The following is a 23,535-nucleotide window of genomic DNA, read 5'->3' as shown; positions in this document are numbered from 1 at the left end:
TTTTAGTAACTTTGTCCACTAAAGAGTATTTAAAAGTGTTCGGAACGAATGAGTTTTTGCATGAAAACTGTTGTAATTGTAAAAGAACATTATTTGACTTGTATAAATTGGCCATAAATGTCATGTCAAATATTTTGTTAAATAATTATAGTAAGATCGAAACTGATAAATGTACTTATGCAAGTAACAAAAAACGAAAGTTAGATAAATTTAATAGGTAATAGTAATGTATGTAATACTCCTAATTGTTATATATGTATTTCATTTTTTTGTATTTCAGGAATATAATATGTGTATTGTAAATATTTGTATATATTATAAGCAGCATTGTATAAAGATTTGTTAAAATCTGCTCTGGTGTATTGGTTTCTCATTTAAATATGGTTTATATTTGTATGTATGATTGAATAAATGCTTGTTTTCTTAAAATTTGGTGTTGTCATTATAAATCACAACATAATTTTTAAAATTTTACAAGTGGGAAGTTTTTAGAGGCCTTTTTATGAAGTACGGATGGCGTCTTTCCCTTTAAATCAATGCATTTTTCGAAGCGCGGTACGGCCACGATTCCTAGGCGTAGGCTCGTAAGCTATAGTTGGCTCTGGAAGTCCTAGTTGTGGTTTAAAACCTGAAAATCAGAAACTTGGACACAAAACTGTAACTGAAACGTCATTGACGTAAATAACATTATAAATAATTTTCATGATAGTAATATTCACTATGAAAACAAAGCGGCAAAATAGTGTACGACAGGAATACCAGAGCCACCCTTGATGCTAGAAACATTTATAAACACCTTGTAGTAACAATGATGAGATGTAAAAAGAACTGCGAGAAAGCATTGCACAAATGTAAAAAGCAAATACATGAGCAGAAAATGATGTACATGAGATATTTTTCAGGCGCTATTAAGAAGAGAGAGAGTTTACGAGTTTGAAGAGGTGGACATGTTTAACATCTTGATTGAGTTTATACAGAACAACTGCAAATATCTATATCAACAAAACGAATATCAGGAACAAATATTAAGGTTATGGCAAAATACAAAATACCCTGAAATACAAAATTAAATCTATTTCTAACACTACAGGAGACCATTTGAATACGAAAGAAGTGATTGAGCAAATCAACATTACGATCAATTCCAATGAAGTGCAAGTCATGTATTTGAGTACTTCGCTCAAGTTCTTGAGCCTCCAGCGTTGACTTTGGCAGTGTTTCAACGGTTTCATCTGTATACAGTAAGGACATAAGTGTTATAAATTCTTTATATGTTGTGTACTGTAGCGAGAAATATAAAAATTATGAGACCTAAAGAAGAACTGAGAAAAAGCATTAGGACGGACATACATACATGGAAAATGCAAGTGACGCGTATAGTGAGGAAATGACTGAGAGTATATGAAATAGTTAGGAGAAGTTGAATAGTTGAGAAGTTTGAATGTGAAAAGATGTTCAGGAACTTAAGGATGCACAACTCTGAAATACAGATTGTTGCAATAAAACCTTGTGACTTTCTTAAGAAGTAACAAGAAACCAAGTGCAAGTCTGCAAATGAATGAGACTGATATTAGTCATATTTGTGAGTAAAACAATAAGATGATATAGTGTAACCGGTAAGTAGGTGGGAAATATATGTATTTACTAAGAACTGAGGCAGCAGTAGTTAAGATACATCAATAATATTAATTTCAGGCAAAATGAAGATTCAACGTTGTATCCAAAAGCCAAACAAATAGTGCAGCATATTAACTTAACGACAATAAAATAATTTTAATAAAATCTTTTATTCTATTACATTTTCTCTATGAATGTATAACTATGAGTTAGCCCCAATGTATTTAAGGACCTTAAAGGACCGCCACGTTGAACTATAAAACCTGTTTTGCCTATATAATGTATATTTCATGTTCTATTGCATTTTCAGTGTTCCCATTCATTATGAGGAAGCAGCAGCGGCTTCAAGCCAATCATCTTCTGCCGCTGATGTTGGAAGCGATGCTGTATCTTCCTCCCGAGGCTGTGTATTTGCAGTGTTCAGTGCAATGACTGTATCTTGTCCCTCTGCTGTTTTATGAGGCGCCTCTTTTAGATTAAAGGTAGCAGTCAGTTGGTTCTTCAACACATTTTGATGACGTTTCCCGTTGAGGCCGATAAGCTTACACATTACAAGATCTTTGCTTATTTTTTAAGGCATTGAAACATTTCTGTTCACAACGCAGGTTTTGTGATATACTTAGCTAGTACCACATGTGAGTGGCCTTACTTCTTCCATTTTCTTGTCCATAGATTTGATTTTCAACTCATATTAACAATAAGATGAAGTTATCCGCCTCAATGCAAGAAGTTCATGTTGGTATTGGGGCTATTGGGATACAAAAGCGATTGAAGACAAATTGGGGGAACATTATTTAAATTTAGTTCACGGAATTCGTAAAACTAGCAGGTACAAAATTCCATAACTTTATAAAAAGTACTCAAGGGTTCATATACTAAAACCAAGTTCAGTATTCCCCCAATACGTGCTGCTTAACCCCAATGTCACAATGATTGTCGACTTCGATAGGGCTTCTATCTACCTTCTATTTGGAACTGCCTGAAATTTGTGGAAAGTCGTCATACATAAAACGTCAAATAGTATTTACATACGGCGGAGGAAACAAAAACGCCATAACGATTCGTGTTGAGAAATTGCACATTACAACTCTTTTATTACAAACGATATTTGACAAGAATTGACAGTTCATAAAGCAATGTGTCCATACAAACAACACAAAATATCCATGTCATTTAGTGCGCATATAGAGATAGACAGAAGATATCGTTGTCTTTCTATTTGTAACCAGTAGCGGTACCTTACAAAAGAGAAGTTTTCATCTAGTGACCTTAATGTTGGACTGGTTGGAGCGCCCCCTACATTCAGTTTTCATGTCCAATTGAATATAAAAAAATATCCGTTCACTAAACATAAGTCGAACTAGACGGTGTAATCGGGGAAGTGGATTACGAAGATACAAATGTGTCCGACTTCAAGATGCTTCATAAGTTGCCGGACGAACATATATATCCTGACAAAATAAAAAAAATGAAAGTTAAGCATGCATACTCTCAAAAAATGGGTCGGTAGTAATGATAGGCTACGCACAAGGTAATAATATAAATATTATATATATTTGTTTGAATTAAATTGTTTTTACAGGGCAAGGAAACCTACCAGAAGAAGCCATATATACCGCAGATTTTCTGTTATTTGTGGATAGGCTATTCGACAGCGTCAACGGTGGAACCATCGATCCACAAAATGGGAAAATCATCCGTTGTGCTGTCCGGGAGAAGTCGCCACATATCCCATTTTGGATTGAAGCCAAAAGAGTTCTGCGGTCTATCAAATTTGTGCGAAATGGGAAAAAATTGGATTCGTACATTAGATGGTTTGCTGGAGCTGTGGAGCAGGCTGAAGGGACGAGTCCAGTTCTTAATAACTCGGAATCTTAACCAGGATGCACTGGAATTTTTTTTTGGTATGATTCGGAGTCATGGGGTCAGAAACATCAACCCCAGTTGCACAAGCTTTAGATCTTCGTTTAGAACGTTGATCATATACAATTTTGTTTCTACCCGCAATCCTGGCGCAAATTGCGAAGAGGACAGCACTGTGGGTGCTTTGGACTCGCTAAGGCATTTTATTTCGGAGAATAATGTGGAAACAGAAGGAGTCTGTCCTATGGTCGCAGATATGTATGCCGGAAGACCGATTTAAATTTGGCATTGTGTCCAATAGAAATGTTGTCGTGTTAGATGCCTACTTAACCGAGTATATTTACAAGAAAATGTTTAGATCAATTGGCATTTGTCGATGTTGTAGAGAGATTCTTGTGTCGCCCGACGATAGTTGCGAACATTTTATAATTAACCTTAAAGATTACACTGGAAAGGCGCTTATTCGGCCTAGGACTAAGTTTTCAACTTTGTTTAATTTATGTGTCCGGGGGTGCGATTCTCGAAATGTGCTGATTTGATTTAGTGCACTAAATATCCATATTTAGTGTGAAAAATTAAAAAGTGTATTCTCGACGTTTTGTGAACATTTAGTGTACTGAACTTTCAGTATGAAATTATTAGTGTAGTCGATAGTAGACTAAATTGCATGCTAATTTATTTAGATTGGCAAAATTTTTGATAAAGCAATGAAATTAGAAGAAGAATCTAGACGAAAATCTTAACTTAGATGTAGTAGAAGCAAATTTACATGAAACAAAAATATATAGAAAATTCTTTAAAAATGTGGAAGATAGAAAACTCCGTAAAACTTTTCGATTTACTGAAGACACATTTAATTTCAAGACCTTGCAAATCCTACTCCAAAAATTGCGGTGGTTTTATGAGATTGATATTTTTCTTCTGCAACACCACTGATTGGAAAAATACTATTTCTTTAAAATCTAACACATTCTGTTTGACTGGATCATTTCGTTCCGTTGTCTGTTGGTGTTTAATTATGCCTTATTTTAATTTTTGATCTAAGTTTTGCCACGCCTGATGTATTTTTATGTTTTTTCTTTTCTCCAAAGTTATTGGGCATTTTTTCATGTACAGATAGACATAAACTTGTCTTGTACAAAAACTAAAAGTTGTTCAGAAAGTTTAGATGATTTCTTTTGCTTCTCAATAACACGCAAGTTATACTTTTTACCCTGCGCTAAAAGTTTGGATCCACGATTCTCATGAGATTGTGTTTTCACGAGTCAAAAATCGTATCAAAAAGTAGTTAAAACTATAAAATTTGTTCATTTTGCTGTGATTTCTTGTGGGGGACTTTAATGCTGCATTTATTTTTGTTGAACATTTAACTGGAGAGGTTAATTTTTTGAGATCAGTCAACCTGACAAACTGTTTTTGCGATGTTGCCAAGATAATATTTAGACCGCACTAAAATATTAGTGCACTTTTTAGTTTGGTGATGGAGAATACACTACTCTTGATACCACACTGATTTTCTCGTACTAAAAATTTAGTGCACATTTTGATTAACCTTTAACTTATTACTTGTCATAACTTTGAATTAGGAAAAATTTAAACAACCATGTAGGTCTTTTAGAACTTGATTAATAGACAATTTTTATTTTAATACTTTTGATTTCATTCACAGTCTTATTTCAGTGACCTTCTGCGGGGGTTGTTGATAGTGTTAAACCGCAGTGGCGCCCAATCTTGTTAATACCTGTCTGGTTTTGGAAATTTAAAAGGATCCTTACTTCGACCTAAATGCTCTCGGGCGTAAAGCTGCCGTTTGCTGTTATGTGCGCACTTCTGTACCAGGAATTGTGCCACCATCCCTATGGAAAAATAATTTTTGTTGAAACAAACAGTTGCGGATTAACTTTATTGCGTGGCAAGCGTCCAACATAAAATAAAAGGCATCATCCCATTTATTGGCCATATTGATATGAGTCACAGGCGTATCGCATATTATCGAAAGCACTGGTAACTTTATGGTAGCTAGTTTTTCTTTTCTTTTCTTCCACATTAAGGCTTTCAACGAAGTAATAGGCCAGAGGTACTTTCCAGCTATTCAAACATTTATTTAAACAAACGACTATAAAATGACTCCAGGAGGAAGAGGATGCTGTGTGCCTGGGTGTAATGACACTACTTCCAAAAAGTAAAAATCAAAACCGTTTTAATAGATCTAAATTTGTAATAAAGTATTTTTTTAGAGTACACATTCCGGTCAAGACTAACGTCCGAAATATATGAGTCGAATAAATAACTCCGGAATAAGTGACCGTTCGAAGAGTGCCAGGATCTGCGTGGGACATTTTCATGAGAAATGTTTTTATAGGGGAGAGTTACGAAATTTCTCTCTCCCAACCCTAAATTTGCCTGGTAAATACTTCCTGTCGTGGTGTTTTAGTTGTAGTAACATAATTTTATAAATGTTTTATACAGGTGGTGATCTGGAGCCATCGTAATCAAATTGCTTTTTATTTCCGGAATCCCCATCAGGCAGTAAAACAATTTTTACCCCAGAAAAAGTGCGCAGTAAGTTATACTATATTATGTATGAAAACAAAATTATTAATTAACGCTTTTAATAGAATCGTTGGCAAGAGGTCTGGGAAGCGCTGCTGTGGAAGTCGGTGCTTCTGATGATGACGAAAGTCCTCAGCCAAAAGTGAGGAAAATCGAGACCCAAAGGGTTTATAGGGGGGCTAGGGTCCGGTTGGCATACGAAGAAGCACCTTCCGATTGTAAGTATAAGCTTAAAATGTTTACAACATTTTAATATACCTCATTTATAGTTTGTCAGTTATACCCCACAAAAATGTTTACATCTAAAAAGAAAAAAGTAACAAAATTGTGTTTATTTTCATTTGTGTCTAAATTTTTAGTGGCCGCTACTTCCACGGATGCTCAAAGCATCGACACATGGGGGCCTTCGACTTCCCGGCAATATAAAGAAGTGTTGGAGCCAACCCCTGTTGCGCCAAGGGTGAGGGCCTCCTCCACACGGAAACAAGTTGGTAAGTGATAACGAATAATGTAAATTGAATCAATAAGTGTGTACGCTTTTCAATTTTTATGAAGACATAGTAATTAAGTAAGTTTTAAAGACAAACAATCAGAAAATTAAATGAAACATTGTTAAGACCGTCATAAAATTGAAAAAGGAAACTGACGGCACATTGAAGTAGTAGTAGTAGTAAAAGTAATTTATTCAGTCAGGTGATACAAAATATGACAGAGATGTTAAAACAAGCTGCTGAAAGCGCCGCTTTAGGCTTGTGCCTCTTCAGCGCAGGCACATTGAAGACCCACACATTGTAAATTTTGTAATTTTGTACTTTTCTATAAATAGATTATTATTAGATTCACATTCAGACTAGATTTTAAAGAAAAGAATTTAAAATTTTATGAACTCAATTTACAAGAGGGTCGGTACGGCTACTACTGCAACAACCTCAAAATATAATTTATAATGGGTACAGAGACGGATTTCATTACGGTTGTAAGATCGGTACGGCTCTAGTAAAGTAGGAGAAACTCAACCCACAATGCAGAAAACACATGCTAAGGTCGGGTTCGGCCCTGCGATCAGGTAGCCGGCTAAGCGGTCCTGGGGCTGTAAATCTGTGAACAATGAGTTGTTTTCTTATCTTCAGCCCCCGTGTTATCACCCTATAATTACCAACACAGTTTTCCTTTTCAACCGTTTACGTCATCCCATAAAACTCATCCGGTCTTCTCAAAGTTCCCAACATCTGGCAAACACTCCTCGAACTTTCTTTACCTGACTGACCATCCCTTAAAACTACAAACTACGAAATGCAAACTCGTAAAATAAATCAAAATGAAAAACTAGTTTTATCAATATTATATTAACTTTGTCTTTTGTGTGCATTCGTTATTATTAACGTCTTGGCTTTATTCATTTTCATTCATTATAATGTTCTAATGGGATTTTTTTCAGGAACTCGTGTGGGAGAAGAGGAACGGCTTTTGAGAAAACAGTTGTCGGGACTTCGCCGACAACTTAAACTATGTAAAAGCAGCCAGCATTCGCAGAGATTAAAGATGCGATTAATCAACAAAAATCCCGAATTGCTTGGCTGCTTTAAAAATTTGAGCGCTGCGACGCAATTATTTATTAAGTCGCAAATTAGAAATCAGCCACTTCAGGCCAGGTGTAGGCGATTTTCTTTAGAAGATAAGGTTTTTGCCTTATCTCTAATGAAACAAAGCGGCAGAGGTTACAGATACCTTCAACGAATGTTTTGTTTGCCCTCTGCAAGAACTTTACGAAGTATTTTGCAGAGGATGCCGCTGACTTGCGGAATCAATTCGCGAGTTTTTGATCATTTGAAGGTAACTGTAGCTAAGCTGGATGCCTTAGATAAATTTTGTGTCATGATGTTTGACGAAGTTGCCATTCAACCTGGATTGACGTACGATTGTCGTACGGATTCAGTTATAGGTTAGACTTGGGAGGCGAACATAAGACGGCTGCATTTGCGGATCACGCTCTTGTTTTCATGTTAAAAGGTATCCGCTGAAAGTGGAAGCAGCCAGTTTCATTTTATTTCACGAAAGGAACTGTTTCTTCGGCGGATCTCACCAGAATTATTAAAAGTGTGGTACGTAATGTGCGCCGCACCGGCCTTGAAGTGGTGGCATCAATATGCGATCAGGGCACCACAAACGTTGCGGTCGTGAACAACCTCCTCAAGAGCACTGAGGCCGATTGTCTTCGACGAGGAATTGTGAACACTTTTCAGGGGTACATCATTGACAATGAAGAAGTTGTGCATTTGTACGATGTACCGCACCTTATGAAAGGTGTTCGCAATTCCTTGTTAAATAAAGACCCTCATTTCACCCAAGACGGTCAGGCGAAGGTGGCATCCTGGTCGCACATTTTGAATGCTTATCTTGTAGATAGTAAGTTAGGTCCTTTTAGTTCTTTTTTAAAATTGACCGATGAACACGTCGTTCCTAACCGCGAAAAAAAAATTAGTGTTAGACACTGCACACAGGTTTTTAGCCAAAGAGTATCAAGCGCAATAAAGGTAAGGGCGTTGCATAGTGCAGAACTTCCGCCAAATTCGCAATTTTACATCGATCCTAAAGCTTCAGAAACGTGGGACCTTCTTCTATTCTTTGACAAGCTTTTTGATAGTGTCAATGGTAGCCTCAAAAGGGTAAAATTTTGAGGTGCGCTGTTAGTTTCAATTCTTCGCACCTTTCTTGCTATTCCTATTCTTGAGTCTATGTACTTTACTCCACCTTCTTCTACACAGAAAACTAAAATTCCTTCTTTATCTAACTGGGTTTTTACCCTACGTGGCTTCTCGTACTTGTGGTCTCAGTTGAAAGCTCGCGGATTTCGTTACATGATGCCAAGAGCTTTCAACCAAGATCCATTGGAAAACTTTTTTTCGTGCGTAAGAGGCTACGCAGGGCCAAATTCTAAACCAACTTGTTCTTCTTTCATTTCTACTGTCAAATCTCTTCTTATTAATAATCTTTTTTCTTCTCGATCTGTTGGAGCTAACTGCGAGGCAGACGAAACTGTTGGCTACTTAGACACTTTAAAAAGCTTTGTCGAAGTAGAAGAAGATTTGGCGGAGGCTCCTCGTGTGCCTACTCCCATTTTCGCGTCTCATGCTTCTATGGCGGATGAGGCAAGGGACGTGGACTTTGCGACAGCTTATGTCGCAGGTGCAATAGGCAAAAAAATTCGCAAGCAGTTGCCAAAATGTCATGAATGCCTTAAAATTCATGAAACAAATGAGAAACTGCCACAGAATACTTTAATTGTATTGCGAAATTATGGCTTAAAAACACTAGTGCAACCTAGCACTCAATTTACTCAATTTGTTAGAGATACGGCGAGGATTCTTTTGAATCGTTTACCGTTTATGGCCGTAAAGTATAAATTAAAGGAACAACTGCTGAATTTAGACGAAATACCGAGTCCTTTGGCTTGTTTTGTCCTTCTCATGCAGATAATGTTCCCACAATTATGAATATTGTTCTTAATGTAGTTATTTATTATTATTTATTGGTTATAAATAGAATTTTAAAAGGGCAAGACTTGAGACGGGTTAACGATGACCCCCTCACAAAATTAGCATTTGTTAAGTAAGAAAAATCTAAAAAACGCAAATAATTAATTATATTATTACCATAGAACCGATTTACACTTTAATTTAATTAAAATTAAGTATTTAATCGAAATTAAAGAGCAAAGATTTAACTTTGCTTCTGTAAACCGGCCCTACGTACAGACCTGACATGACCCATTGCCATTAAGTGTTTGTTAGTGTTAGAGAAAGTAAAAAATAGCAATAATAAATATTATTTAAATTTATATAATTTTGTTTGAACATAGTATTTATTATTTATTTTTTATTACATAGTATTATATTTGTTGAGTTTGCATACTTGCTTATCTATGTAGAGATTACCTGTGTAGTCTTCATTTACATATTTATATACTTACATCATTTTATTTCGACATTTTCGATTTGTTGTTGCAAAAATTATACATTTTCATTTTAGTATCACTATATGTCTAACATTTGGTTGAGTGATTGTTATATTTATATTTAAAGCAAATTACATACATAAGTCGAATAGCATTTTTTGATTGGTTGTCGGTTGACAGTTGACCATGTATGTTTTATAAAACAAAGTGTGAAAACCTATATGTTTTATAAAACAAAATGTGAAATTCAGTGTTTTCGTTAAAAAATTCGCGAAGTTAAGGAGCAAGTTTTTTTTAAATTTAGTCGTACAAATGTAGTGGGTAAATATGATGAAACTACTCATTTATGTGCAATAAGCGTTGATGACTAAGTAATTTTAAAATGTTACTTTTTCTAAGTAAGTACACAGTTATTCAAAAATTTCATTGTCCCATAAGGTACCCCACTTTACCCCTATATGCGGGGCAAATCCCATTTTTCAAAAAAATGCTCACATGTCGTTAGTTTTTTATTGTAATAAAAAACAGTGCAACAAAAATCATTCGCAATTCATTAGTCTATGATAAATGATAAATGATATGGTAAAAATTTTTGTTAATTCCTATTATTTTAGGATGCGTGACTAATTGATTGTTAAGTTCCCCACTATGCCCTCCTCTCCCCTACCTAAAAACAAACGATCGCCGGAAAAAGAAGTTTAATTCAGTAAACCCCGACTGAAAAACCGACCCTTGGTAAATTTTATTATTTATTTTTGATCTAAAATTAAAAAAAAATGCTAAGCGCGATTTGTTCTATCTATCAGAGTTTTTCAAAAATCGAAGAACAACACAAGTTATATTCTTTGCTAAATTTTAAATGGGAGTTTACTTATCTCGCTTTTTTGTGGATATAGCAGGAATTAAAGTTTGAAACTGCATTAATAAATTGGCTTTTAAAATTTGGAATTAAGCATAACGTAGTAAATAGTCTGCTTAAATTAGTAAAACTAATATTCAAAAATTAAAATTAAACCTGGATCTTGCGACATAAAAGTTGTTGATTCTGGGAACTATTACCATTTTGGTCTGGAAAACTGTGTATAAAAAATGTTTCACATCCTGGGAGTCTTGAAATAAACAATAAAGTTGAAATTTTAGTTAATATTAACGGTCCACCAATTGCTAATAATTCTGGAAATCAATTTTATCCTATTCTTTGTTCGTTATTTAACAATACAAAATTTGTAGAAATACTAGGAATTTACCATAGGTTACAAAAACCAAAAAATGTCAATGAGCTTATTAACGATTTAGTTAATAAAACTGTTATTTATTTGTTTTATTTTGTAATTCGATTTATTACGTTTAAATGCTGAATTTACGAAACCAACCCTCATTACAGGGTTGTACTCATTTTCTTTCCTTGAAAGGGTACTTCTAACTACCAACACAATGCTACTTGACTCACCCCTTCCGGAACACCCTTATTTAGTCAGGTCCGGGCTTAGCACAACTGGGAAGTCACGGAATTCTCGCAACAAAACATATTGCCACCTGCCTTATCGGCCTTAATCATTTATAATGGAATAACTTACTGGGGGAGTTTCGCCCCCTGCCCCATCGCTGGATAGCGGCTCGGATTAACTGGCATTGACCCCTTTTTCTGCAACGGAAGGACACCCATGTTCACACTCCGACCCTGGAAAGTTACTCGAACGGCTGGTCTGCACCCACGCCCTGGCAGCATCGTGGCATCTTTTTCTCTCTTCGAGTACGGTGAAATCTACCATCACCGTACCCACCCGCGTACTGGAAATCTACCCTCCAATACGCCATCTGGAAATCTACCATCCAGGTGCGACATGTAGCCCTGCGCCTTCTGGAAATCTACCATCCAGAACACTTCCTGGAAGTCAGCCATCCAGGCCGCCTGTAAATCTACCATCCAGACACTACATGCCCCTCTCACTCAGCGCATTCTGGAAATCTACCATCCAGAACACTTCCTGAAAGTCAGCCATCCAGGCATCCTGGAAATCAGCCATCCAGGCCCCGCACTCGCGCACCACACTTAACCTCCACCTTCTTCTCCTACGGTCAATTCTTCACCTCTTGGCGACCTTCTCTTTCACCGTCCAATTCCTTACTGCCTGAAGCTACACATTCTGGCGTCATTCACCCCAACCAGGAGTGCGCACAAATTACTGAGCCAGTCCAAGGGCTCTTAATTAATATTTTGTTCTAACTTTTATAATATTATTTGGAAAACAAATTGTTTCGTACATAATATTTACTCCATATTGTTAAAGATTCCGAAAGATTTGGTATGCTGGATAATTTCAGTGCATTCAATTTTAAAAGCGACTCATATTAAAAAAAAAGATTGTTTCTGGTAATCGGCCCATTTGCTCAATGCTCATGGGCTAAACCAGAGCCAAGTATAGCTATAGCTATAACTATAACTATAGCTATAGTTAAGTACTATCTTTCTAAGATAAAGCAAAATAAGATAAGACAATTTAATTTCGTTTTAAGTGGCGAAAAGAAGGAGGGCTTAGTATCCAAATTACATTTTATATGTAACTTATGTCAAAGAAAATTTACTATTTCCACCACACCATCTACTGCTCTGAACCAATCAGCTGTAGCGGCCATTATGCAAATTGGGTATGGGCACTCTCATTTGGAACAATTCACCTTTGCAATTGAAGTACCTTGCATGAGTGAAAAACTTTATCAAAATTTACAAAATAACTTTTGTGTCCGGTGTAGACTGCATCATAGGTGCAAGAACCAAAAAAGTTCTTTTTGTAGGAGTTAAGAATAACTATTGTAGATTTTGTAATATTTACAAAAAGAAAGATAAAGTACTCCCTGTACATAATTGTTTTAAAAATTGGGAACAGTCAAGTACGTCCATGGAAGCGACATTAATTTTAGAAAGGTTTAAAAAGTTACAGCACCTGCATTATTGACGGTATAAACGAATTATAGGGGATGGCTTCGAAATTTTCTTAGAAATAATCTTTTAAAATTCAGAGTAGCCATTGTAAGTACAATCAAATTTCGTAAAAATGAAAATTGTCAATTAGATGAAAAAATTGAAAATCTTAGAAAAGATATTTTAAATGGACGCGAATATACGCGACATATACATAATACTGTCGAATGTTAACACAATTGTTAATAAATTTGTAGGTGGGAAGCGGATTAATTTTTCTTTTCGGGGGTCTTACCAAAGTAGGTGTTTAGCCGCAGCAGTAAGTTATAATAGTAAAGGGACATTTTTGTATCAGTTGCTAGAAACAATGTCGAGAGAACATACAGTTGGTACATATACACACATATTTGCACAAAAAAGACTTATGAATAAAACTAAATAGAAAAAGTTCGACGTGACAGCGCAGACTCTGACTACGGTAAAAACAATAGTATAAGTGTTCATCAGATGTTATGTCACCAGATGAGTTTCTGAAAGTAAAAGACGGGTTTTTGTTAAAATTATCATAATCAAATTCAGTTATTATTGAAAAAAATACCCAAATGGGTCAACATCATCGTAGAACGTTCATTCTTTTATTTATATCGGCAATTCCTAGTTAAATACAACTTGGTGCCTTACGATGGCTTCAATTACCGATAAGAACTTAATAATTAGATAATTGGTAATTAATTTGCATATGTGCTAAGAGAATGGGGGATAAAAGCGAACCCTCAAGCGTTCAATAGGGAAACAAACAAAAATGACAGAAGAATAGTCAGTCTTTAGACGATTTTTTATTGTTTCAGCCGTACTTTCGAATGACGGTCTGGGTTATCGAGATAATTCGTAAGCTCACTATCGTGTGCCGTACACTTAAATTTAAATTTGTTAATTTAGATTTCTGTGTGTTTGTGCTTGTTTAATTGTTTTATTTTTTTTTTACCTAACGAATTTTTACACGCGCTAACCTTACCGAGTGAGTAAGAGTGCAGTGGGTGTTTCCATCCCTTGGTCAGAGTTTCCGGGTGACCCAGCCCCAAGGTAAGATTTTGATTAGAAATTGTGCGGGCTTGAGCTGTGGGTTCGCGGGTAGAAAAATAATTAGACTACTACATCGGTCTAGATACGTCGGAGAACCAGCCTAAAGCGTGAATACACGCAGGATCTGACGGAATCCCCAACGTAATTGACGATGTAACGGATTTCACACAAAAAAAAATCGAAAACAGAAAATTTTGAAAATTCACAAAACCGCAATCAAAGGAATTTCGTTATCGTTTTTGTCCGGGTTTTAGCTAACGCAGACGTTGTTTGGAATAGGGGTCCGAAGGAGGGACCTGAAATTGCAGTTCTGAGAGGTAAAAAAAAAACTTATTTATTTGGGGCCCGACCGGAGTCTGTGGCAAAGTTTCGGCGACTTCAAGAAAGATTTCCCGCGGACTTATTGGTCTGACTGTCGCCAAGTGGAAGTAGAGCAACAGATCGCGACGGCTCGATTTGAAAGTGGTGGAGGAACAATGCTGTCACACTTCGCGTACTACGTAGACTTAACGACAGTCTTAACAACCCCGTTGCCGGAAAAGACACTCGTAGCACAGATCATGCGACACTTTTCGGACACAGGGTGGGATTTTGTTTCTGCAACGATACGAGGTACGATATGTGACCTTCAAATCGCCCAATTAATCAAAACACGGATTTTTTTCAAAATTTTTTTGAATTCTATCAATTTATGATAACAATAAATGATTTCAACATCAAATGTTGCTTGTTTCTAAACACAAGTGGTATTTTATAATTAATTTGATTCTACCTCACATCGTAGAGGTACGATATGAAACTGAATTTTTCGCGTGTGCTAATAGGCGGCCGATTAAAATTCGCACCTCACATCGTACCTCTACGATGTCAGGTGCGATTGTGAGGTTAGAATACATAAATATTATACAACTTTTGCTGAGAAATAAGTAACATTAGATGTTGTCGGGATATTACCTTATCATAAATTTTTACATTAATACAAATACAAGAAAATTTTGAAAAAGAAATGCATTTTGAGTGATTTGGTGTTTTGAAGGTCATCGTATCGTTGCAGAAACAAAATCCCACCCACAGTCCAACTTCAGTGAGCTCTCAAACAAGGGAACACAATCGTCGAGGCGGCGGAATTTCTCCTCTGCCACAACGTTCCGAGACAGAACCCAGGGCTGGGCGAGTCAAGGAAAAAGTGACCTCAAAGGCCGGCACTTCCATCGACAAAAACGCCTTCAACGAAGAACGTCTAGAATGAGACATGAATTGCGCCACGTCAGGAGATATTGTTCGAAACTAATTATAAAAAAAGCGCCCAATTTTTCGTAGGAAGGAATGTTTAAAAAAGAGCAAAAACATTAATAAAAAAAGGAAATTTGATGACAATAAAATCAGAACCGACGATAAGAAAAATAAGATCAGAAGCGTTAAACAGTAGAAAACGTGATAACATAGATTTGTTGTTGATGTGGCAAGATTAGCCCGCATTTATAAGTCAGATTGCTTTTCCTTCGAATCTAAAATTATTTAGTTTGGAGCAACTCTGTATTATGCAACAGTCTTCGAATGGGGTTTTATATTTTGATGCAATTTGTAGCGGCCCCTTTACAAAGTATCATCAATACGAATGCAATTATTCTAAAATCTATCACGACATTGCCCGAAAAGAACACACGCATTGTCTTGCACGCGTACAAAACCTTCTAGTTTATGAATGCTGGTGCGTGTTTCTTATGTCTAAGATCAAGTTTTGACTCATCCTCAATTGCTCACAAAATGGCACCCCCATAAATACCATAAATACCAATAAGGGATGAAATATCCCCATGCATCAGCAGGAAGGGGGGGGGGGGTGGGGGTCGACCCAGGCCAATAGAACAATATGCTGGAAATCGTCCTCAACGCTCTAACAATTCACCGTAGTGAAGGTGGATGTACTTGGAAGATTTTTGCTTCCTTTTGGGACACTATGAGTTATTACGTTCTTCACTACTCATATAAGAAATTTCTACGTCCTACCACTCAAGAGAACGACTCAAGTTCCTCGGATTATGAAATACCAGTTAAGTCGGACATGGAAATTGCACCAGTCACATTGCCACCTCCCAGCACAGCGCCACCACCCCCGCCGCCGCGTCCTACATATCTTACATTACAAAAACACGTTGAGAACGAACTGCAAAACCCGTTCCCAAATTATAGGGGTTGGATGTAATTGATCAATACTCTAATTATAATCTAATCTTAAAACTGCACATTTTACTCCTTACATCTATTCTAATTGCACATAGATATATAAGGAAAAGAATTTATAGTAAATGACCCTTGTATCTTTACAATTTATCTCACAATAATATTATATTCTCTAGCACTTAGCATTAAAAATCTTAAAAATAATCTACCTCACCTACTGCACTTAGCATAAATCAAAGATCCATTGCACAATGTACACCCTTCGGGTTTCGCGAGGTGACAGTAATAAAAGTTCAGTTCGGGATTTTGACGATAAATACTTTTAGTGCTTCTGTGTCTTCTGACCTACTGGACAGTAGGGTCTGCAGCACCCCTACCGGGTACGCTGGCATTGGGAGCCATCGCAACCGTGACATAGGCCGGCATGTACCGTCACGTGACGGTCCCGTCAAACCAATGTCTCGTCCAAGTGGACCTAACAGCATTGTCCAGCCCACCATGGGACCACACGTTGGTCGTCTGGACAGACGAACAAACGGGTGACCTTCGCACCCTAAAAACCACCCTGCCCACCATCCTCCTCCAAGGCCATGTAGATCGAACGTATAACGTGACCATCATCTCCATGTCCTTTAATAATAACACTTCCCCCGAGCTGGAACGAAGATATACCACGATCCATTGTTTGCCCCCATCCCTAAATCACCGGTTCTTCCTGGCCGGTTGGATAACTGGCCTCCTTTGTGCCCTTTTCGTCGTGGTTGCTACTTGCACCTATTTGGCCCATCGCATCCAGAACCCTGCATCCCCTATCCGTCGCCTTACAACTCTATCCCAAGAGCAGTCCACCCCCTTAACAACACCTCCTCCAGCCACTTGGCGATTTGACGAGTCAGACCAACCCCATTATGCAACTCCCCGAGTCCCCCGTCGACTTTCCTCAAGCTCGTCCTTCCACTCTTTCCAAACAGATCTCTATGTGGACATGAATAATCCCACTTCCCCTCCCTTCGAGATGATCCACTTTCCTCCCCCCCCGTTTAGAGAAACCCTAGTCTAATCACTATTCTTTTAGCGGAGGACCACCCGGCCTATAAGGTCTTCCTTCTTGTGGAGGCCTTTTTCCTAAAGAACTTGGGGGAACTTTTATTCCGGGGTGGGCGCCCGGAATGCATCAGCTTAAAAGAAATTGACGACACGGAGTGGGGGTACGCTCCAGCGACTCAAAGGCCACCGGTCTTCGCTGCCCGGTTTGAGGACCGGGTGATACGGGCCTGGACCGTAGAGGGAAGTGAGCCCTGCCATGTGGCAGTACTCATTCATCCGGGGTATCATACCACCCCACCCCTGCTCCAACGGACTTATGGAGCCACGACGGGCTTCAATATCGAGGGCCTCCACTGGTTGGAGCACGCGCCACTGTAGCGGCCCCTTTACAAAGCATCATTAATCTAAATGCACTTGTTCAAAAATCTATCATAACATTGCCCAAAAAGAATACACACATTGTTTTAGCTGTGTCTGTTAAGAAATCAATATCAATATATCTATTTTAAAAATATACCATGACATTGCCTCAAAGGAATTGTCTTGCATGCGTACCCATAATAAACCTTCAAGTTTATGAAGGCAGGTGCGTACCCTTATCTCTAGGACCAAGTTGACCCATCCTCAATTGCTCACTCAATTGCTCTCAAAATTGCACCCCCAGACCCTAAATACGGAATAAATAAATAAGGAAATAAAATATCACTATGCAGCAGGTACAAGAGGGCGCCCAGGACAATAGAACCATCCATATCTCAAGTAATAAATACCAATGTAACAGAAATAAACTCTGAAATGGGGTTGACAATTATTAGACAGGCTAACGTTTTATAGTATCATTAACACCTAAAAATAGGAATTCTGAGAAACTCTAAAAGCTTTTAGGATAATTGGATAATTGCAGTTGGCATAATTTGGAATATTCTAAAACTTTAGATTTGAGTAATTATCTTTGATTCTTAATTCTGATTTGTTGGTATACTAAGAGATAATGATTTTAAAGTCAAAAAGACATTATAAACAATTATTAAATGATTTTTAAAAATAATAAACTCAGAAAACAGACACACAACGACATCTCTTTTCCAATAGCTAAACCAAAAACCCACCCCTAAATTAGAGAAGGGGAAGAATTTAACCCCCTAACCAACCCCTAGCAACCAATCGAATTAGGGCAAAACAAAAACAACCAATCAAATATAGTTGCTGGTATTACGACCCATAATCATGCAAATGATGGACTATATAAACTCAAAGAAATTTGGAAAAAGACACTCTGAATCTTTCACTCTGAATCTTTCCATTCTGAAAGTTCAGTCTTCGACCAGCTATAAGTGCTTATCCTAGTGCCACCCAAGTTATTAGCAAGATGCAACCCATCTCCAAGCAACTTTCCGCGTTTGAGTTCTGCTATGGGCCGCCGCGCCACTCCTCCCGGCCCTATGGGTTTTTTGTGCGAAATGGTGAGAAAGAAAATTGACTTTGTTTATAATTCAAGTGAAAATTATTAACTAACATTCTTACTCTACTAACTCTTGTGTCGCACGTTCTTGTATGTTTAGTATTAAAACCTGGATCTTTGATACAGCTACCATTTATTTTGGGCCAACATTGTATTAGCCTCCGAAGAGAATTTAACATTAATGGCTCCAGGAGGGTTCATTCGTAAGTTAATATTTGACCCGAACGCTCCTGTGAGTTAGAGCCGGTAAAGGAAGATAATTGCTCGGGAAATTTACAAACAGTCCCCTTTACACCGGCCACATTATTTGGTGGCAGCGGTGAGATCAATTCACTCAGAATTGGTCTTTCAGAATTAGCCTATATGGAATTTATTCGGAAAATTGTCTTTAATTGTTCGTGGAAAATCAGGTTAACCAAAATTTATTGTGGAAATTGTTATAAAAATTCGTAATTCACCATGTCGGGAGTTAACGTAAATTCCAATGGAAGTCCGAGAAATATAACTATTGAAATCACTGTGTCACGTATGGAAACGGCTGAATTTATGAATCCGCATGAACTCATGGAACAATTTTCTCAGACCCAACTTTTGAAACAAATCATTGAAAAATTAGAAAATAATAAAGAACAGGATTGGACTCGAAAAGAAGGGATCAACTTTGGAGTTATTGTTAAACTCGGTCAATAAAGTTGTAAGCATTTTGAAAATAATTCAGAAAACATGGCAGTAAGCACCGTTTTTTCGATTACGGAGTTAGTCCCCTCATATGACGGTGAAACCAGCGTTCGTGATTTTATTGATGCAGTCAAAAATTTTAAAACTTTGTCCCAATGGGAAGATGATAAAGTGTTGATACTGGTAAAAACAAAGTGCTCAGGAGCCGCACTAAGCTTCTTGCAGTGCGATCAAAAGGTCCGCGAATGTAAAACTTGGGCAGAATTTAGTGTCTTATTAGCAGCGCGATTTGAACGACCAAAAATTCCGGGTCAAGCACATTATATTTTACAAAATTGTAAGCAAAAAGTAAGTGAAACAGTTCAAGACTTTGCTGCGCGTCTCCGTAAGGCTATCAACGACACAATAATTTGGGGTGAAAACGAAGAAGAAAATAAAGTCATAACTAAGCAAACCGAAATTCGGGCCATTCAACATTTTATTGACGGTGTTTCAAAATCATATCGGAAGCATTTAATGATTACCGATCCTAAAACCCTGGAAGAAGCGATTAAACAAGCGATAAATTTAGAAATAATTGAGAAACGATTAGAGGCGGGAAGTTCTGAATCAGACTTTGGTGAAGAACAGCGGTTAAAATCTATTAGGGAAAACGGTATCTTTTCCATCCCCAGTAAATTCGCGCAACGCTTCGCGAAGTCCATCACCAAGTACCTCGCGTGGAAAATCTCCCAATGCGCCTCGATCAGAAAATAATCATAATTTTGGAAACCCCCAACAAATGGAAGTTCGAAGATCCGCGTCACCACGGCGAGATATGTCTCAAAATTTCCAAAATCAATCCGGGAACTGGCGAAATCAACGGAATGACTGGCAATCGCGGCCAAGAAATTTTCAACGGCAATTACCGCGAAATTTTTCGTCGCAACAAGCACCGCGAATGCAGTGGAATTCGCGACCACCATCCCCGCGACCAAATCAGGTACCCTGGGCAAATAGGACACGGAATTATCGTCCCTCCTACTTCAATTCTCAATCAGGATGGGAAAATCCGCAATTTACGCGACCCAGAGGAAATTTTCAACCGCGCCATTTTTACGCTCCATCGCCAATGGAGGTCAATGTCGGATATGTGATTCACCTCACCATTGGGCAGCAAACTGTCCCCACATAAGGTGTTGGTCATGTAATGCAACTGGTCATTTGTCTACGCAATGTCCAAAGAAAAATTTAAACCACTAAGGAGCGGTGTAAATAGGGGCCAGATACGCCACTCCCATAGTTCTAGTGTACGCATCGCTAAAAACGCTTTTTGCTTAAAATTTAGGAAACGTAATGTTAAGTTAGTCATAGATAGTGGAGCTGTCACAAGTCTCGTGAAATTTTCATTGGTGAAAAATTTAGATATGGAAAGTATACCCCAGTCAATTAATCTAAGAGATATTCAGGGGTCTTTCATACCAATTTTTGGAGAACTCGTGCTGAATCTCGAAACCCCGGGCGGCCAACGAATCCAACATAAATTTGTGGTAGTCAAAGATACTCTAGATTTTGCGGGTGAATTTTTAATCGGGCTTGATTTTCTCGTGAAATATAATTCAACAATTAATTGGAATCAAGAGTGGATGTCAATAGATAATGAGATTATTCCCTTAGAAAAGGAGTCGAATAATTCGACTTATGTAATTTTGCCTGATGGAAATCACTGTTATCCATCAATGTTAAAGCCGGTAGAATCGCGAAGTGGTCAGATCAAATGGCATCGGCCACAAAATTCGGATTCGATAGCGTCTAGTTCAAAGTTAACTAACGTTGATAATAAAGTGTCCGAATCAAAACATACCGGTCGAGAATCAAAAATTAAGTTGTCACATGCATTAAAAATCCCAGCACGATCCCAAGCGATCTGTTTAGGGAAATTAATTCATTTTGTGCCAAATGAAGAAATCATTATTGAACCAAATCTTGTACGAATTCATGGAATTCTTGTTGCCCGATCAGTGTGTTTAGCAGCCGCATCCGTCCCAGTTAAAATAATAAATGTCACTAATGCTGAAGTTGAGATTCCAGCGAATACATTATTGGGAATTGCATGCTCGGTCGAAACTTCGTGTAAAAATTCGCAAAAAGAAACTATACGGAAAATAAGAACGACCGTTAGTCCGCAAGAACGTGAAAGTATATTAAGTCAATTCAATTTAGCGCACCTAGCACCACCAGAACGTCATAAATTAATCACCTTACTTGATGAATATATCGATATCTTTAAGTCACCGCACCGAAAACTCGAATTATTACGGAAGAAGTTCCTCCCATCGCGAAACGACCTTATCGTATTCCGCACATGAAACGTGCCGCGTTGGACAAGGAAATACAAACTTTGTTAGAAGACGGTGTGATTCGCGAATCAACCAGTCCGTGGAATAGTCCGGTTGTTATCGTTGAAAAGAAACGACATCCGGGCGAAGAGCAGGAAATAAGAATCTGTATAGATTATCGTGCCTTAAATACGATTACGAAAACTGATTTCTTTCCGTTACCATTGTTGAATGAAGCACTCGATCAACTTTCGGGTGCAACTCTATTCAGTGTCTTGGATTTATCAAAAGGATATTTTCAATTAGAAATGGACGAACGTGATATAGAGAAAACAGCATTTTCGACACCTACGGGTCATTATGAATTTACTCGTATGGCTATGGGCCTTAAGAATGCCCCAGCATCGTTCCAACGAATGATGTATGCAGTATTTTCTGGGTTAGTTGGTTTTCATTGCCTAGTTTTTCTTGATGACGTTTTAGTATTTAGCTCAAGCAGTATTGATGAGCACCTTTATAGGCTACGTACAGTCTTTGAGAGAATGCGTGAATGCAGGTTGAAATTTAAACCCACAAAATGTAATTTTATGCAAACTTCTGCAAAATATTTAGGACATATTATTTCATCAGATGGGATACAAACAGATCCTGATAAAACAAAGGTGGTAGAAAAATATCCGCGGCCGAAATCTAAAAAGGAAGTTCGCGCTTTCCTTGGTTTATGTTCATTTTATCGTCGTTTTGTTCCTAAGTTTTCCGAAATTGCAAAACCGTTGACAGATTTGACAAAGGACGTCCCATTTCAATGGACAGAAGCTCAACAGGCAGCTTTTGAAACCTTAAAAACCACTTTGATTACGCCACCGATTTTAAAATATCCAAATTTTCAAAAAGAATTCATTTTAAATACGGATGCATCCTCAACTGCAGTAAGTGCAATCTTGTCACAAAAAGATGACGAAGGTAGGGAGCACCCAGTTAGTTATGCAAGCCGAGTTTTAAAAGACGCAGAACGTCGTTATTCAGCCACCGAGCGAGAATGTTTAGCAATTGTGTGGGGAATTCAACATTATAAGTGTTACCTAGTGGGAACACATTTTAAAATTATTACGGATCATTTACCGTTAAAGTACATTTTTACCGCGAAAAATCCGGGATCTAGATTGGCCAAATGGGCCATTGCGCTAATGGAATATTCATTTACCATAATTTATCGGAAGGGAAAGGAAAACACTAATGTCGATGGGCTCACACGCCTTCGACCAATTGATACGGATCAACCCGAGATAGCGTCGGTAGTTCGCACCATAAATCCAACACCGGAATTTCAACCCTTGTTATGTAATTTAGAGACGATAAAAGTCTTTCAACAAAAGGATCCGGAAACGCAGAACTTATTAAAGTCAGATAAATTCTATTTAAGTTCTAATGGATTAATTTATCGACAACGTGGAGCACAAGAAGTCGATGATCAATTAGTTATTCCATATCAAATGCGAAATGAAATCATACGGTTACATCATGATACCCCATTGGCGTGTCATGTCGGAATTCAAAAGACGAGTGAGTTAATTCAACGTCATTTTTATTGGAAAGGAATGCAAAATGATATCCGAGAATTTTGTGAAAAATGTCACAGTTGTAGTATTCATAAAACGCAACCACAATCTCCAGCAATGTTACAAAATATACCTGTACCTACAGGGGTGTTTGAAAAAGTTTCAATAGATCTCGTGGGTCCCTTAAATTTAACAGAAACAGGAAACCGCTATATTTTAACTTGCATCGATTATCTTACGCGTTATGCAGAAGCCATCCCAATTCCCGATATCAAAACTACGACAATTTGTCG

At 37.6% G+C, this 23,535-nt stretch overlaps 1 protein-coding gene across 1 annotated transcript; it reads left to right on the top strand.

Annotated features, from left to right (window-relative positions):
• The first annotated feature begins 6,198 nt into the window (after positions 1-6,198).
• On the top strand, positions 6,199-8,063 carry LOC148166823 (uncharacterized). The gene is made up of 3 exons (XM_088048416.1): positions 6,199-6,251; positions 6,393-6,524; positions 7,472-8,063. Exon 3 carries the CDS (start codon positions 7,576-7,578, stop codon positions 7,978-7,980), a length of 405 nt encoding a protein of 134 aa, XP_087904542.1. The 5' UTR covers positions 6,199-6,251; positions 6,393-6,524; positions 7,472-7,575; the 3' UTR covers positions 7,981-8,063.
• The last annotated feature ends 15,472 nt before the right edge of the window (positions 8,064-23,535 follow it).

Source organism: Gnatocerus cornutus, unplaced genomic scaffold (genome assembly GCF_029298725.1).
Source record: "Gnatocerus cornutus isolate USDA-ARS CGAHR unplaced genomic scaffold, icGnaCorn1.1 Chromosome12, whole genome shotgun sequence".
Classification (NCBI taxonomy): domain Eukaryota; kingdom Metazoa; phylum Arthropoda; class Insecta; order Coleoptera; family Tenebrionidae; genus Gnatocerus; species Gnatocerus cornutus.
This window is presented reverse-complemented; position numbering and strand designations above follow the sequence as displayed.